General features: G+C 41.1%; 1 protein-coding gene across 4 annotated transcripts in view; it reads left to right on the top strand.

Annotated features, from left to right (window-relative positions):
• The window catches only part of PREX1 (phosphatidylinositol-3,4,5-trisphosphate dependent Rac exchange factor 1), a 173,002-nt gene that overhangs the window by 63,546 nt on the left and 92,322 nt on the right, over positions 1-17,134 (top strand). For all 4 annotated transcript variants that reach the window (XM_074920070.1, XM_074920071.1, XM_074920069.1 and 1 more), the window contains exons 2-4: positions 4,091-4,162; positions 9,432-9,554; positions 16,088-16,192. In XM_074920070.1, coding sequence (XP_074776171.1) covers positions 4,091-4,162; positions 9,432-9,554; positions 16,088-16,192 — 300 coding nt within the window. The remainder of the gene's footprint in view (positions 1-4,090; positions 4,163-9,431; positions 9,555-16,087; positions 16,193-17,134) is intronic.

Raw genomic sequence — 17,134 nt, 5'->3', positions numbered from 1 at the left:
GAAGCAACAGACCTCTAGGGCAACAAGTCACAGTGCACACATAAATATTATATGGATAATATAGTAGAATTTTAAACAAAAACAAATCCTCTGTGGGCTGTTTTCCTAATGATTAGCACATACGCACGGAAGAGGAGACCTTCAAAGGCCTTTATCAGGAGAATGAAAATTTATCGGTGTGATTTCCCATTTTTTCCCTACATTGTGCCGTGACCTGGTTTTGTTCTGGACCCATGGCCTCTACCAGTCCTTCTCGCCTCTTCTGTTGTGCAAGCAGTAGTCCACCATACCGCTTGGGTTGCTTGGAGACCTGGCCCAGTGTGAGCACAGCAGAACACTACAGAATGCAAGAGAGCACACACAGCATCTGTGGGGATAAGAAGCAAAGATGGAATGTTTCTGCCATCTCTGGTTTTTTGTGAAATTTTTAACCTCTTATAAGTCCTGACCAGCATATAACAAGCAGATAGAAGGAAGCAAAGTCTACTTTTGTGGCTTGATCATCTTCCTGGGTCTTCAACAGTGTCTTACTGATCTGATGTGTGATTGTTGTTTCAGTTTAGTGTGTATCATAAGCTGCTGTACTTCCCTGAATCCCTGGTAGTCTATAAGTGTAGGAAACCAAGAGCACACCACAACAGAGAGTTCTGCTTTGTTTGTAGTGGAGAGGTGATTGTGATAATCCTGCTGTGTCCAAGGAAATTATTTTCAGAGTCCCTAAATCCTAGGAATGTTTTTCAAGAGCTCCCAAGAAACCTGACCCCTATGCTTTTGCAGATCTCTGGAGGATAGTGAGTTCATTTTTGCAGAGATCAGAAATCTTGTGGATGAAGAGGGTTATACTAAAGGGTCCCTGAAAGTTCCTCATGGAAAACAGCAAGGACTAGACCCCTTGAATTCATGTACAAGTTGTGTAGAATGTGAAGAGGTTGAAGCAGCCAGGGAGAGCATTTGCCTCAGAAACATTTTTAGGTGACCAGAAAAGCCTTTAGCTCTTCAACTACTTCCTCTTTAATAACAATGTATTTTGCGATATAAACAAGATATGGGCATGGCAAGTTTTCCGATATTCACCATCACCCCCCTCTCTCTTTTTTTTTCATCACCTTTTTCATGTCCTGGCCCAAATACCTCGTCTGATTTTCCAGATAAATCAATAGGTCTAATAAAAATCCTACCACTCCCTGTAGCTATGTTTCCGAAGGAGAGTTGCATTCTACTTGTGTAATGGGTCTTAGAGTCCGTGTCACCAGGTGAATAGAGGGATGGTGTTGATACAGATGTACTTAGAGCCTAGTAAAACCAGTAGCACAGAAAATCACTTGAGAGGTTTGGAAAACACTGACCCAAATGTCTGAACAACATCTCTGGGAAAAGGGCTGCTTTTTCCAGGCTAGAAGCGGTTTGGAAGGAAAGTGGTGTTGTCATGTGAACAGGGCATGCAACATTAGCTCTATGAGCTGCTGTTTAATAGCTTGTGTTCATGCTTTGTTGCAAAAGATTCTGTTTGCACTTGAGAAAGTGTTGAAAACTGTGGAACAAGTAGTTCTGCGTCCATTAAATTTTGATGTTTTTTGGGAGATTGCATTTTGGAAAGTAGACAACTAAATTTCTAGGACCAATATCTCTTGTAACTGTCTTGTTTTATTATTACTTGAGAGGCTGCTGTTCATGCACATCAAGGCAAATCAGAGGCTGTAGGAGATTTGATGAACTATCTACAAAGTTGACTGCCTCATTCCCTCTTATGTCTTTTATCCTTTCTACTCTCTTCCTGCTTCTATGCCTTTATCATTTTTGCTTGATTTTTCTCTTTCCTTTTCTCCCTTTCTCACGCTCACATTAAATGATCTTTTCAGACAAGCATCACAGAAAAGCTGTTTTTTAGATTAACACAGACTCTTGCTTTTTTATTGACTAGTCTGTAACAGCTAATGTGATTTGCACTTCTGTTTACCAGCTTTCTATTATTAGACACACCATGCTGGGATTAAAATGCAGGTAACTATTAGTCACCAGTGGAGCTGCTAACTGAGTAGATTATTTAATCATTCGAATTGGATTTGTTGTCTCTAAACAGAGATGTGATTAAAGCAAGGAAAAGTCTGCCCAGCTTATCTTTTGAGAATGAGTGACTTTAATATGATGCACTACCTCATATAAATCAGATGCCTGATTGTTAATGCTCAGATATCACACCCAACACTGAAGTGGGAGGGCAACAGCTATTCCTGTCAGTCCTCTTGCCATTAGTCATCATGCTGAACACTTCATCTCAGACAGTTTCCTGACTGTTGCCAAGGTGCTGGGCAGTACATTAACACTGCAGCAGTTCCTGACCAAATTATTGGCAAGGTAGACTGGCTGGTTCTTATAAAATGCCTCTTCCACTTCTGGCACATGTCCTGTCCCCTTAACGCAGGAATCTGTTCTTCAGGCTTCTTAGTTCACACAACCTGCTCTAAGCTCTCCTTATCTAGCTGGAATCTAGCCAGGATCTCCTTCCTGTTTAGCAATACAAGAGGAGCAACGTGGTTATAGTCCTTTAAATTTGTTCAACAGCAGGTTGGGAATTCAGGGCCGAAAAAAAAAAAAAAAAAGTAGGGTCTGTGCACCTCATTAATTAATGTCTTTTTTTATTGGTGCCTGTCTTGTGAAGTATGAATGGCTGGCAAATGACCGAGAGCCATGGCTAAACAGAAACAGAGATATGCCCTTTTTAGTGCTGGAAGTCAGACAGAGGGACATGCTCTCTGTCTTCCAACCAAAATACCAGAGGCAAAGGCCTCTCTAAGTTTGGTTCAGTGACATTGCTTCTTATCAGGTTGTAAACTGCTGCCAATCCCAACAGGCAAAAGGAAAAAAGCTGAGTGTTCATCAGCTGACATGGGCATTGCTCAGGAATAGTTCAGATTTTAAAAGCCTTTTATTTTCAAGCTGTAACAAAGCTGCTTTGTACCATAAATACAAAGAAATGACCTGCTTCCCCTCTCTGTCTCAGGTAGGTAAGAAAAATTCCTTTCTTCCTTGTTCACAGCACTCCCCAGGGCTCATGCCTTTGTGTGGGAGGCAAGTCAGAAACCACTAACAAGAACAGAGAGGAAAGCCCTCTACCCTTCTGTGCATGGGTCATGTAGTTTATCACAGCAGCTTCTGTCCTCACTGGCTTCCCTTCAGTCTCACCTGCAGGTATTTGCATCTCTGCTGATGCCTGTGGGAGGTAAAATTTCTTGCTCTCACTTAGCCCTTTAGCCAATAGTTGCTAAAACAGTGGAGATTTGAGGTAGAAATGCCATGCAGTGTGCTTTGCTAAACCCTTCCCACTGTATCAGATATGTGGGTATGTTCAGTGCAAATGCAAGTAAGTCCCAACTTCCAGTAGGCAGACTTAGGCTTTGCAGGCTGATACTGGGATCACTGTCCATTTGTATTTGGCCTGGAGCTTTTTACTGATTTGCCTGTTAAAGCCAGAGTTGTGCTGAGCTGAGGGAAGGGGAAACCAGGCCTCGATGAAAATTTCCAGCATTGTGTTGTCCATTTTTAACCAAAGTAAATACAGTGAACAAGATAATGTGGCCTAGGCATTGTCTGGCAATTTCCATTTCCCTTCCCCATATTGAGACTGTTGAACTTGTCCATAACCCTAGCTCATAGCTCTGACATGCTTCAGCTCCAGCAGCATGAATGTCCTTTTGTCATTCTTTGCAGTCCTTATACATCTTGATATGTGTCAGGCATGCTGCCTCCAGAAGTCAAACCAGCTGCATCTTAGAGGGAAAACCTTCAAAGAAAAAACAAACAGACCCTTGCTGTAGTTTATTGGTAGTAAGAGATAATTAAGTCTAAAAGTTTCAACAGAGGAAAGACATTTATTGCCAGGCAAAGCCCAACAACACTATAGGAAATGTCTTTTGTGTTGCCCTGAATGTAGCCCTGAGTCCAAGAACTGTGGTGGTGATTTGGTAAATGTTTACATTCTTTGTCTTAAAGGTAATCAGCCACGCTGTATTGATGGGAACCTAGAGTATATAAAAGAGTAAAATCAGGCTGTGTCAAGCCATTTGAACATAATATTTTTTTATCTCTGTAGGCATTTCTTCACCGGATCCGCCAGAATGCTGTGGACAAAGCCGAGAAGTACATAACAGAAGAGAACGTTAAGGTATTTCTTCTATCTTCCTAATTTTCTTGGTAGGGAAAGTGATACATAACTAAAGTCTAGATTCAGTGATATGAATATCAAACCCCAGAATCGTCTAGGTTGGAAAAGACCTTGAATATCATGCAGTCCAGCCAGTAAACTAACATTGACAGTTCCCAACTACACCATATCCCTGAGCGCTATGTCAGCTCTACTCTTAAACCCCTCCAGGGATGGGGACTCCACCACCTCCCTGGGCAGCCCATTCCAAGGCCTAACAACCCGTTCTGTAAAGAAATGCTTCCTAATATCCAGTCTAAACCTTCCCTGGTGCAATTTGAGGCCATTCCCTCTTGTCCTATCGCTTATTACTTGGCTAAAGAGACTCATCCCCAGCTCTCTGCACCCTCCTTTCAGGTAGCTGTAGAGGGCAATGAGGTCTCCTCTCATCCTCCTCCAGTCTGAACCCCCCCCAGTTCCCTCAGCCGCTCCCCGTATGACCTGTGCTCCAGACCCCGCACCAGCTCCGTTGCCCTTCCAGGTCTCTCTGCAGAGCCTCCCTACCCTTGAGCAGATCAACACTCCCACCCAACTTGGTGTCACCTGCAGACTGACTGAGGGTGCACTTGATCGCCTCGTCTACATCATCAATAAAGATGTTAAACAGAAGTGGCCCCAAAACCAAGCCCTGGAAGATGCCAGTCATGATTGACCACCAACTGGATTTAAATCTGTTCGCCACAACTCTCTGGGCACGGTCATCCAGACAGTTTTTTACCCAGCACAGCGTGTGCCCATCCAAGCTGCAAGAAGCCAGTTTTGCCAGGAGAATGCTCTGGGTAACAGTGTCAAAGGCCTTGCTAAAGTCAAGGTAGACAACATCCACAGGCTTTCCCCTCATCCAATAAGTGGGTTGCCCTGTTGTAGAAGGAGATCAGGTTTGTCAAGCAGGACCTGCCTTTCATAAACCCATGCTGATATGGGTTTATCCTTATGTCATATTGATCCTTATTATTAAACTGGTTCCCTAAGGAAAAGAGGCTCATGTTGACAGTTTATCTGTCAGTCTGTTTGCCCATTCATATAGCTGTCATCTTCCAGCAATTTTTCATCCCACCAGCTAATTTCAGTGAAATTTTACAACAATGTAGTGTTGTCAGAAATACTAACTTTTGGCAAGATTTGTGAAATGTTGAGTAGAGGACAGAGAGGGCTTTTCAATGTCTTTGAGAGGAAGGGCAGGGAATGCACAGCCCTTGTCTGTTTTATCGAATTTGTTTCTGCTGTTTTTTACGAATCTCAAATTGATAGGACTTATGAGAAGGAGACAGGAATATTCCTTTATGTTCTAATGGGAAGGAATTTGGGTTCTGGTGGGAGGGCTGAGTAACGTGAGACCCTTGCATGAGAGAGTTCCTGAATGAATTTTACACCGGAAAGAGATAAAAGACATGTACCTCACAGCTCTGTGGTCTTAGCTTCTCTAGAGCCTATGGTCACAGGAGACCTTGTCGTTTGTTATTTTCATAAAGATAAGCAACACTTTCTTAGTAATTTGGATTAAAAATGCTCCTTGTACACATATGCATGTGAAACTAAAACGCTCTTTGTACACTTACACAGGTGAAACCTGAGGATCAGTGGGACAGTGCAGTTTGTTTGCCATTAGAGGCTTACTGGGCTTGCATTTGATCCTGTAGCTCCTAAATCAGCAGAAACTTTACCCTTTACACTTGGAGTGGGGCACAGCAATAATAGGTATATCGCACCAGCCACCACTACCGCAGCTGGCATGTATTTCCCCAGGGCTGGTTCCTCCTTTTCTAGTATGGTTCATCACATACTAGTATTATCTGAATGCACAGAGATCCCAGCAGGGCTCTAGTCCCCATTTTTGCTGTTCATTCTACAGGCTAGCAATACTGTAGTATTGACTGACTGGCATCAGAAAGGGCTGGTAGCGATGCAGCTTGGCAGCTTTGTGGAGCTAAACCTCTTGCTGTCTTCAAATTTGGAAGTCTCCACTCCCCAGGAACTCCCCATCTACAGTCTGAAGTAAGTTTGGGGGTGGCTGAAGAAAAAAGTAGACAAGTGATGAGTGACAACAGATATTGTGTGTGGAAAAGTGTGCAAAAAGTGAGCTCTGCCTGAGGAATAAACCTACACAACTATTTGCCAGTTTGACCAGCTGCAGATGTTGATGAAAGTTATTATTCTATCATTATTCCTGTATCATCAAAATGAATATTAATTATGACTGCCACATAATCAAATGCAGTTCCCACAAAGCCTGTGCAGAGAAATCCATATATTCTTTGCTGATTTAAATGTATTTGTATTTGAAGCTTCATCACGCTCCTCTGGGGAAGTACCACTTCATTTTTGTGTCATTCTTGAAGTGCCTGGGGGGTCTTTCTGAGGCCATAGTGAGACCTCATTTATTTTTATTATTACAATACCCAGCTTTCAATAACAGAGCTTCTCTTCGGTGATAAATGGCCTACACCTATTGCTGATGAAATAAAATTGCAAAGGCACAGTTTTAATGATCAGAGTCAGTATTTTCTCCCTCTCTTACTGCCTTTCTTCCCCTAGCCCAAATATTTTTTTTTTTTTTTTTCCTGCAGTTGAAAGATACTTGTTTTTTCTTTCCTTTTCCTTTCTCACTCCTTGCTGGTAGAGGCAGGACAAACAAGGTGATGTTGGGACTTCTGATAACTGTGCCTGCTAATATTATGTCTCTTGAGTTACCAGAGAGCTGTGAAGTGGCTGGTAGCAGCAAAGATGGTAGCAGAGGCTCTATAAATGGTTTGGAAGTTTCTGAAAGCAGAAGCCTGTCTTTTCCTCTTTTTCTTCGTGCAGCAGAAACGTCTAGAGGAAAACACAGGGTATTCTGGAAGTCATTCCCCTCTGAGCAAAAGGAGAAGCTGCTTCTTAGGATAATTTGCATTATTGCTCCCAGTATTATTTTTGCAGGTTTCTCCTACAGCTGGTGCAAAGCACTGACGATTTCAGTAATCTTGGGCCACTGTATCCTGTTCCAGAAAAGCCACACTGAGTCCTGTGCCAGGCCCAGATTTTACAAGTACTGTAGTGACTAACAGCTGCAGCAACATCGTTAAAAAATGTTTTTATTTGCTGCCTCATGTGGGAATAACTCTGATATGTTAGTATTATGCTATATTCACAGTAGGGCAGTGATGTCACTTTACTGGTAGAGTAGATTGAAGGCAGTGCAACGTGAGGGTGTATGCAAGCTGCCAAGACATACATCCTCACCTGAGGCTTATAAATGGTAGCTGCGTACTAGATATAGAAGCACATGCAGTCAAGGTCTCTCTGCTGCCTTGATTTACAAGTGATTATTCTTATCTGCGAATTCTGCTGCAAGCAGAGCTCTACTGACCACCACGGAGTTCATTAGATTACACAGATATTCCTTGGATCAAAAAATACCCCCTGAAGACTGTTTGTGATGGATAAAATCATCCTTGACAGATGTTTTCCTCTTCCTTGTTAATCCCCTTTTAGCACAGCTTCTGGCAAAGCCATGCAGACAGAGGCTACCATGTCATCACATCAGTTTCAGCTGTGTGACAGAACCATCCTGTGCTCTGCTTGAATTAGCACGGGAAGTTTTCTGGAAGCAAATGGTCCTAGCTCCTTGTCCTTTATTTTGATTCAGAGCCCATTCAGTGTATTGGAATCTTTTAGTTTATCAGAGCTAGAAAGGAGCTTTGAGGCACAAGAATGCGATAATGAGGGTACATACTACTGTATTTCAGTATTCCTGAAGTGAGAGCAGAGCAAAGACAAGGAAGATGCAACAGGCTTCTCTCTGCACATGCTTGCAGAAGGAGTTTGAGAGAAATACTCTGCCCATCCTTGAATAACAGAAGATACAGATTTGAACCTGGATACGTGCTGAGAGGAAGGCTCCTTGAATTCCCAATCTTGTCTACCCTTGCAAAACCAGAGAGAAAATGTTTTGGGTTTTTTTTTTTTTTTAACTAGGAATTGAGGTTTCATTCTTGTCTTTAATGGTTAGATTTAATTTACAGGTTATTGTTGTTCTGAATTTCTGCTACATTGCAGTCACCAGGCTGAATCCGTGTCACATCTGGTGAATAAATTCCTCTGCATGAAGTTGAAAAGCTTAGTGTTATAAGGTGCTTTGGGAAGTGTTGGGAGATGTTAAGGTTCAATCACTGCCCCCGTTGAACACTAGGAAGATGAAGGCTGGCTCTGTCAGGCTGCATGCTTTGGGGTTCAGAGGAGTGTCGCCCACTCACTGTGCAAGACCTGGGAGGCTGTTTCCAATGTGAAAGCTGATTTGACTTCTCTTTGCAAGTGGCATAGTTAAAGCAAAGTGATAAAAAATGTTGCTGGCAATATGTATGTCACTGCAGGCTCCAGGATTTATTCTGCTCATTCAGGCTTTCCTCCAGTGGCTGTCAATACTGATGACTGTGTCACCATGCATCAAGACTTCTCCCCCTGTGTAGGTAGCATTCCATCTCCATGTGTATTCACACTTTCTTCTCATATTTTGTATGAAAATCGTTAAGACTTAAAAAAGGCATGTGTTTATCACAGCTTTCACCCTGGCAGTTTATTCCCCTTAGAACATGTATATTTAAATCATTAGGGATCATTGAGCTGCGAGGTTGCACAATTACCTTTTAGTACACGTCTAAACTAGGGGCCTCTATCCCATTACATACACCTTTGAGAACCACTGCGATCAGTGAAAGGGAACTCTAAAAGGCTGCTCTTGGGGTTTGCAAGTGTTTTCCACTGTTCTGTACTCCTGTCAGTGAAATGCTAGATCCCATGTGGCAGAGATTTAGTCTCTTATTTAGAGGTGCATCTTTGTGTGGGATAGCTTCAAGTGCCTTTCTTCCAGAAAATGATTTCTGATGCGTGGGAAGGAAAGGCAAATGACTTTCTGCTTTGATCTCCTGCAAAAGTGTGTTTGGTCCCAGCAATTCTGTTCACCTGGTTGGTCTCATATGAAGTCTTCTCTAGACTTGAATGAGGTTGCTCACATTCGTCATGCTCATGTATCTGAGAAGATAACTTTCATTTACAGCAGGTACTTCAGTATCAATAAACATTTCCGTTGGGGGCCAGGAAAGGGGCAAATACAGTGTAATTCACTCTGTACAAGTCCCTGTCTCTTTTAGATCCTATCATGGCAAGTCTAGAGCTTCAATATTTTGGTGCTACTACTTCAACAAAACACTGAGATATATTAACAGCTAGCAATGTTTTTATCTTTATATTTCAGATCTTATTTTCTAACATTGAAGATATTCTTGGTGTTCACAAGGAGTTCCTGGCTGCCCTGGAATTTTGTTTACAACCAGAACCTCAGTCTCAGCATGAACTGGGAAATGTTTTCTTAAAATTTGTAAGTACAATGACTTAACGCTATCTGAAAATGCAGTTTCCTGTCATAAACTCCCATGCCCCTTAGCTAGCCCTAATCTCGAAGCCTTGTGGCAATACTATCACAATGTGTGTCTTGTATGAAAGTTGTAGGTAGGGTGGGAAAAAACTTGTGAATGAGGTTAGAACAATGGAAACCACATCAAACTCAGTTAAACAACAAATTATTTTTAGAAACCCTTCCTTTTCCCATTGAATAATTTTTTCCTTTTTTTCCTCACCCAGCTGATCACATTTTATTGCTGAGAGTTTGTCTGCTTTGATTCCAAATGTTTCAAAAAAGCAGCACAATTTCAAGTAAATTGTTATAATTTTTAAAATGTTATAATTGTTATAATAATTTTTATGTTCATTTTAAAATGTAAAAAAAATGGAAAACCTCAAAGATCAAAATTAAAACCAAAGGAATATACATCATTTACAGTAGTTACTGTCTGTGCATACATTTATTCAGTAAATGAAAGGTAGTGTGAGACAGCTTATCTTGCTGAAATGCAGAAAAAGTTACAAGTTACACAAGTTACAGCCTTCTACCATGCAATCAATGAGTACCTGCATTCTGTATTTCAAAAGTAATAATTAAAATCTGGCTTTTGGACTCATAATGCTAGCTCAAGAGTGCCATATATTCAAAATGTGAAGTAGTTGTATGATTCAAATCCACTCTTCCAATTCCAGGTTGTTTAGAACGCTCTGACGAGTTACTTCTGTCATCTGACTTTATGCCTGCTAGCTGTATTACTTGTTCTCCTGCTGCATCATGTGTGCCAATCTGATCCAGTCAGATCGGTACTGCTAGGTGATCCAGGAAAGCACAGACCCATACTAAGCACTGTGCAACTGCAGCTTATGATCCTACCATTGCTCCTCTCGTTGTCATTTATTTGTTGTACTGTGAAATTCTTCCTGTGGTGTATTTGTGTTTTGTTTTTAACTTGGCCCGGTTTTCAATCATGTATGTGTGCCATCCTCTGACTAATGTGTGTAGAGCACACTGTATATGCAAGATCAGTTGCAAGCTGGACTCATTTAAATGCAAAGTTACCTAATTTACATGTATAATAGTTCGAAGTTCCACATTTTTTTTTCATTTGGAGCAGCCCCCCTGAGATGTTTGAAAATTAGAAAGCACATACATAATAGCTATTTCTTCAAATTCTTATTAACAGCATTAAGCCACAGGCCAACTTCCTATCAAAATATGTTCTTTTATGCTTTCATAATCAAAATTCATGCTCTCATAGTTCATCAGGTTTGAGTGGACAGCAATTATACAGCCATTCATTACTCATAGAGCTTTACCAACTACCCCCCTTGTTTAATTTTTATTTATGCTGTGACAATTATTAAAACAGTGTTGGAAAGTGTTATATTGAGACCATGCCCAGAATTGTATTACATGTGAGGACTGAGTGTCAGCTGCTGAAAAACAGACTAGTGAACTTAGTTAAAGCCTTGAGTACTCACTAGAATCATTGCCTACCAATAAGATGTGCTGTACTAATATATTAGTATTCATTAGAGAGGGTATCAAAATTAGATGGCTTTTGAGTGATGCTGTCAAATTATCTACTGTGTTTCAGAGTGGTACTGAATAAGCAGAAATGTTAACATCCTGTCATTTGACTGAATTCAAGCCTGGTATATGTAGTTATTGGTAGTGTTTTCTTGTATATGAACATATAATTTTGTAATTTTATTACTGTTAAATGTACTAATTATGTAATGTTCCTTATTTATCAAAGATGCAACAATACAGGAATTATGAAACTGTAATGCATAGGAATGAGTGTGGGTGAGACTTTGTCTTCTGGTAGAGGCAATTTGACTGAGATCAGTTTACATTGCTGTCTGTGGAGTGCACTGCAAATAATGTGAACATCAACTGTTTCATGATCCCCTAGGGAAGAAGCAGCTTATGCAGAAGGAAGCAGAACATATATTCAGTTCAGAATATATATAGAAAAAGCTGGTCTCATTCATAGTTACTTTAAGGAAGTGTAGGAATACATTAAAAACATTGTGGTACCTCAAGTCTGATTAAGGAACAGTCAACAGAAAATGATAAAGAAAGGAGGAAATAATCTGTCCTTGTGTGCAGATTGTACCAAGGCTTTAGAAGATGAGATTCACTGTGGGTATTTGGGAGTGAGGGAGGTGGGGTTTGTGCCCTGTCACAGTAGAGGGTTCCATAGTGACTCTCTAGCAAGTGACAGGGAGATGCCAGTGGCAACTGTGGTTCAGAGCAAGTCATAGTTCTACTCGGGCTTCCAAAGCTCCATTTCCCTGTTTGGGGCTGTTCTGGTGAAGCAGAGGCACTCATAAAAACCCCTGTGCTTCAGAAACAATACTCCTGAAGGTGTTTCCATGGTGCCAAACCCAGGTTTTTTTAAATGGTATATGGTATTTTGCACCACCAGGAGTACTTGCAGCATGCTTCAGGTGTCCTGGGGAAAAAGCTAGCTGTTCTCTTGCAGCATGGCTGAAGAGCTTCAGAGTGTATGTTGTTAGTTTACCCAGGGAAAACATGGGTAACGTATTTTTTTGGTCTTTCATTTTGGGTAAGGTTCTCTTGTTGCAGTACGCTTAGAAGGAAGAACACCCTCAGTTCTGCTTTTTCATTATCATCAAATCACAGTGTGTCCTCGGGGGAGTTTGCAGTGGGGAAGTGACATAAGGCCTGTGAATCTTGAATGTATCAGTGTATCTTTTATCAGAATCACCTGGCAAGGTCATTCTCTAGTCCTGATTATGAACCCAGTCCTTGTCAGCAGCCAGATGTTAGCACAGGTGCTTTTCTTCAGAAACTCAATGTTAAAAATGTTCATAAAGTTGGTGAACAGTTTGAGAATTCCTGAAGCGCTGTTTTTTCCAGACACTGCATTTCTTAGTGGTGCATGGTTTCTGAAAGTTCCCTTGTGTCATATATCCTTGATAGAGATCCCCAGATTCCCCATGTGGAGTTCCATCAGACTGCAGTGTTTGGGTTCTGTTCATCTGCAAGCAAGCAGATTTTGCAGGGGTTCCAAAAAAGCAATCATTGCAGACTGACTTTTTAAAGTATTTTAACTGAGGATGGAATGCACTTGCTCTGATATTTGTGTGTGAAAAATTGTTTTACTTCAGAAGACAGACATTGTTCACCCTAGTTGCAGTCCATTTGATCAGATGATCATGAGAGGTTCATTTGTCTGATGCTAGGTGCTAGACTTTCTTCTGGACTCATAGTTCAGTATGACCATAACAGACAGTAAAGAACATACTTAAACATTCATTCAAAATCGAATCTGCAGCCTTAAACAAAATGGCATGTAGAACAAGTCTTTAACACCAAAGAGAGTATATACACTGAACTTGGAATAATGACACCTCATCAGCATAGGCTCCTTTGTGCAGGTCATGAAGACATGTGACAGTCTGCAGAGCAAAAGGGCAGAGAGTTGACATGCTTCATTTCTGATCTTGCTGTATTGCTAGAGGTTTGGTGATGTAGTAGCTAGAAACTTCTTCGAGGGAAACATGTTTTCTTCTCATTTTTAGGGGCAATGTTATATCAGTTATCAGTTTTACTGTAAAAGTCATCAGGGATCTTGTTTTGTTGAGAATTATATCTTCTGTTTTGTTCAGGTTTTTCCTGTTGACAAAATTGGTTTCAGCCTGCTTTGAAACAAGCGAATGCCAGGCCTTGTTAAAAATATATCCAAGTAAAATTGTTACAATTCTCAAAATGTCTTATTTGCTTTTTCTAGTCAAAACTATTTTTTACACTAATTTATGGGCAGTTCTAATGGACCCGAAACAACATATTTGGAGAATAAACTATTGGTTAAAGATTTATTTTAACCAAACTAAGAACAGTATAGACTTATTTCTGTCACCAAAATCAGGTCTGGCTGTCTATCCAGCAGATTTGCTGAGTAAGAAGGTGTCATTTTTATGTGGTCACATCTCTGACCATAATTGCACTTTACTATAGAGTAACTTCAGGTTCAGAATTCCTGGGCTAACATCTGTAATTATGTAACTGATAATTTCCTCACCAGGGGATGGGAGAGTCCAGGACTGAATGTCACCCAGAGAGGAAATTAAACACTTCAGACACTGAGTAATTTAAAGCATAGTTCTCATATTTGTGGGTCTCATGCATGAAGGACAGCTGGAAAAGACTTGATGAAAGCACTCTGGTGTGCGTGTAATTATTGTACTGACTTGAGCAAAGGGATTTTGTCATGATCTAAATATAATTTCCCAAAACTCCAGGCACTCAAAACTGCAGTCAGAAACCTGAGCAATGACATTTTGTGTGCATTGATGTAACGGATGCTGTTGTGTTAATGGTTACTATTTTTAGTTTCAAGCATGCTGCCTGTGTGCATCCAGGGAGTTGAGGGGAGGTGAGAGGAGGAAATGTAGGAGAAACTCATATCTCTGTCTTCTCATTCTGTAACTCTCTAGTTTTTATGATTGAAAATAATCACATACTTCTCAATTGCCTCTTTTTTTATTGTGCTATGGACCCAGCCTTGCCTTTTCCTGCATCTGGTTGTCAGAAGCTTTTGTTTCTTTTCAGCTTCCCAGTATTACACTCCGGCACTAATATGAACAGCTGTAGGTGAAGGATAAAAGTCTTGAACATCTGCATTCCAGCTCCTTGCACCATACTCTTTGTGGCTGTTGTTTTATTTGCTTTGTACCATTGTTGTTGTTTTTGGAGATACATCTGTTTCTTACCAGTTCTTCCTTTGGAAGTATAAGGAGGGAAGAAAATTAATCAGATTAGTGATAACCAAACCCAAAAGCATTTTACAATGTCTGAGCATGTACATCTATCTAGTCATTGAGCATCTGACCAGAATGTCAGATTCTCCTAAACTGATACTAACACAATTTCTTTTTCATGGGACAATAGTGAAGGGAATGCTCAGTGAGTGCAGCTGTATTCCCCTGGATTCATGTTACTGAACTCCTTCAATTGGCAGAGTTTTCTGTTTGGGTCACCATGAGCTGTCTGAAAAGTAGCTAGATGCTGCAGATAACTTCAGCTAATGCAGGAAGCTCTACATCTCTGACGAGTGCTAGGAGTCCAATCAAAACTCAAAAAAAGTTAACTTCCTAGTTCAGGGGAGATGAAAAGATTCAGATAGAATGTTTTCAGGCCTTGATCCTAAATAGAAAATTAATGATGTGAATGCCACAGCAAACTCTGGAGGCATTGTCTACGTGGCATGGTGCCCTGAGATGCCAGCTCTGAAAGGCCTCACATATTACACCTGGCCAAGTGCCACGCTAATGCATCTAGATTACTTTTGATATGCAAAGCAGCTTGTCTGAGTACCTCTGCATGGCACCGCATTGTGGCACAGAAGCTGACCTGAACCAGGGAAGAAACTACTATTGTGAGAAGCACCCAAAAAATGATGGGTTTTGGGTCTTTTTGGCTTCTGAGTCATCTAACCTGACTAAAGCCTAATACAGTCTCTTGACTCCCCTTTTATTCCAGTGAATGCAGTACTGGAATCTCTTAACGTAGCTGCTGGAAGTTCAGTGCTTCCCAACAGTCTTGAAAGGATTAACTCACTCCTTGCCTGAGCTGCTCAGTCATGGAAATAGTTGTTACTGTTTCTTTTGTGAATCATTTCAGTGTTTCCAGATATCCGATGTTTGCAGTGGGTTCAGCGTCTCTGATCATTTTAGTTCAAGTTAAAGCAGAACTTGGTACTGCCAGCTGACCCTTGTTTCTTAACAGGGTATTTTATTCCACTACATGTGCTGGTGGGTGTGACATGTTCCAGTATAAGTACCTCAATCTAGTTGTGAAGTTACATTTCCCTTCCCTTAATTTCTGTAATATGTTGGGGTTTTTGTGTGTATTTGTTGAAATTCTTCCATTTAGGGAAGCTGTTATGGACAGCTGACCCGCTGCTTAGTGTTGCATTGAAATAGTGAGGTCTGCTGCTTGTTTCGGAACATGAAGTGAACCAGCTAACTCACTGGGGGCTCCCCCTTAGCCCTGAAAGGCAGGGGATTTCCAGCTGGTTGCTTTATGTTATAGTTCCCCTCCATATCTCTGACCTTCTTCCAGGCCTTGGTTCTTCCCAGTCATCTCTGTTTCTGCCTCCTGCAGGAGTGCTCAGCCTCCTTGCTCCTGGCTTTACTCTGCTGGAATATCCTGACATACATGGCAAGTACCTCTGAGACAGCAAAATCCATTCTTTCAGCAAAGAATATATTATTTTAGTGATGCATTAAGAGGAAAAGTGCTGAAAGTCTCCGTGCATAGAAAGCTGATGTTAACATACAACAGAGTAAGTTAGGAATCAGTGGAACATGTCTGTATGTTACTTAAATTAGAGGAGTATCATGTGCTTCATGTAAACTGCAACCCTAATGCCACTCTGAGTGCACACCCTTTGTAAAGAATTTGGTATCAGGCTGTCACAAAACAGGCACTCCAGTTTTGTCTGAGTCAATAAGTTACTATGTTTTTCCTTGCAGAAAGACAAATTCTTTGTGTACCAGGAGTACTGTAGCAACCACGAGAAGGCACTCAGACTGCTGATGGAATTGAACAAGATCCCAACAGTGAGAACATTCCTCCTGGTAAGCACCTTCTAGCACTCTTGACTTAACGATCTGACTTTGCACTGTACTCATAATAACCCTTTGGTATCCCAGGAACTCTGGGCATTTTACAGACATTATCAATTCCAGGTATGCAGCAGTCAGGATGGATAGGTACTGAAATCACTGATGAGTTCAGGCACAGAACTAAGCACAGCTCTGGTATGAATGATTGTGGAAACAGGGAAGGATGTTTTTTTAAATTTTATTTTATTTTTTAAAAGATGCAACAGAAGATTTGGGCAAAGATTGTGAAAGGAGTAATGCAGTAAGTCAGCAGCAGAGCTGTGACTAGTTCCCAGTAGATCTGATTCCCTACTTAGTTCTCTGACCAATTCACCATCTGCAGACCCACCAGAAAAATGTGGCTTCCTTCTGACAACCCTTTCCCCATGAGTCCAGTTGTGGGCAAGAAATGTAGTCTGGATGAATTGTTTTGACTGCGTCATTGCTGCTTGTATCAAAAATGACCTAACTCCCCATGCGACCCATGATGTATTAGTATCTGTGTTGGGAGGGACTGTGGCATACAGCCTTCAAATGCCTCTATAGAAGATCGGCTGAGAGGAGAAACAACCAGTACACAGTGCTTTCTGCCCAACATTCCTTATTTTGCTTTCTTTTCTTGGATGTTTCTCCTTCTAGCCTTCACCCCAGTTCTGCTTGAGTTTTGGATGTCTTGTTTTCCTGGCCGTGGGTGCATGGTACTTGGAATGGGTTGGCATGTAGGTGAGGAACTAATTCAGCACATTAGCTTTTTTTCTTAGTAAATTATATGAGGTAAAAGAAAGGCTGTCTTTTTGTGAAGGACCTGGACTTCTTTCTGTGCTGCTTTCTTTGCTTTTTTCTTTCTGCCAAAGGTCTGCTCTTTCCCAATATAGCACAGCAAAAGAAAACTTCTGCATAAATGTCTGTCACAAA

Source organism: Athene noctua, chromosome 16 (genome assembly GCF_965140245.1).
Source record: "Athene noctua chromosome 16, bAthNoc1.hap1.1, whole genome shotgun sequence".
NCBI lineage: Eukaryota > Metazoa > Chordata > Aves > Strigiformes > Strigidae > Athene > Athene noctua.
This window is presented reverse-complemented; position numbering and strand designations above follow the sequence as displayed.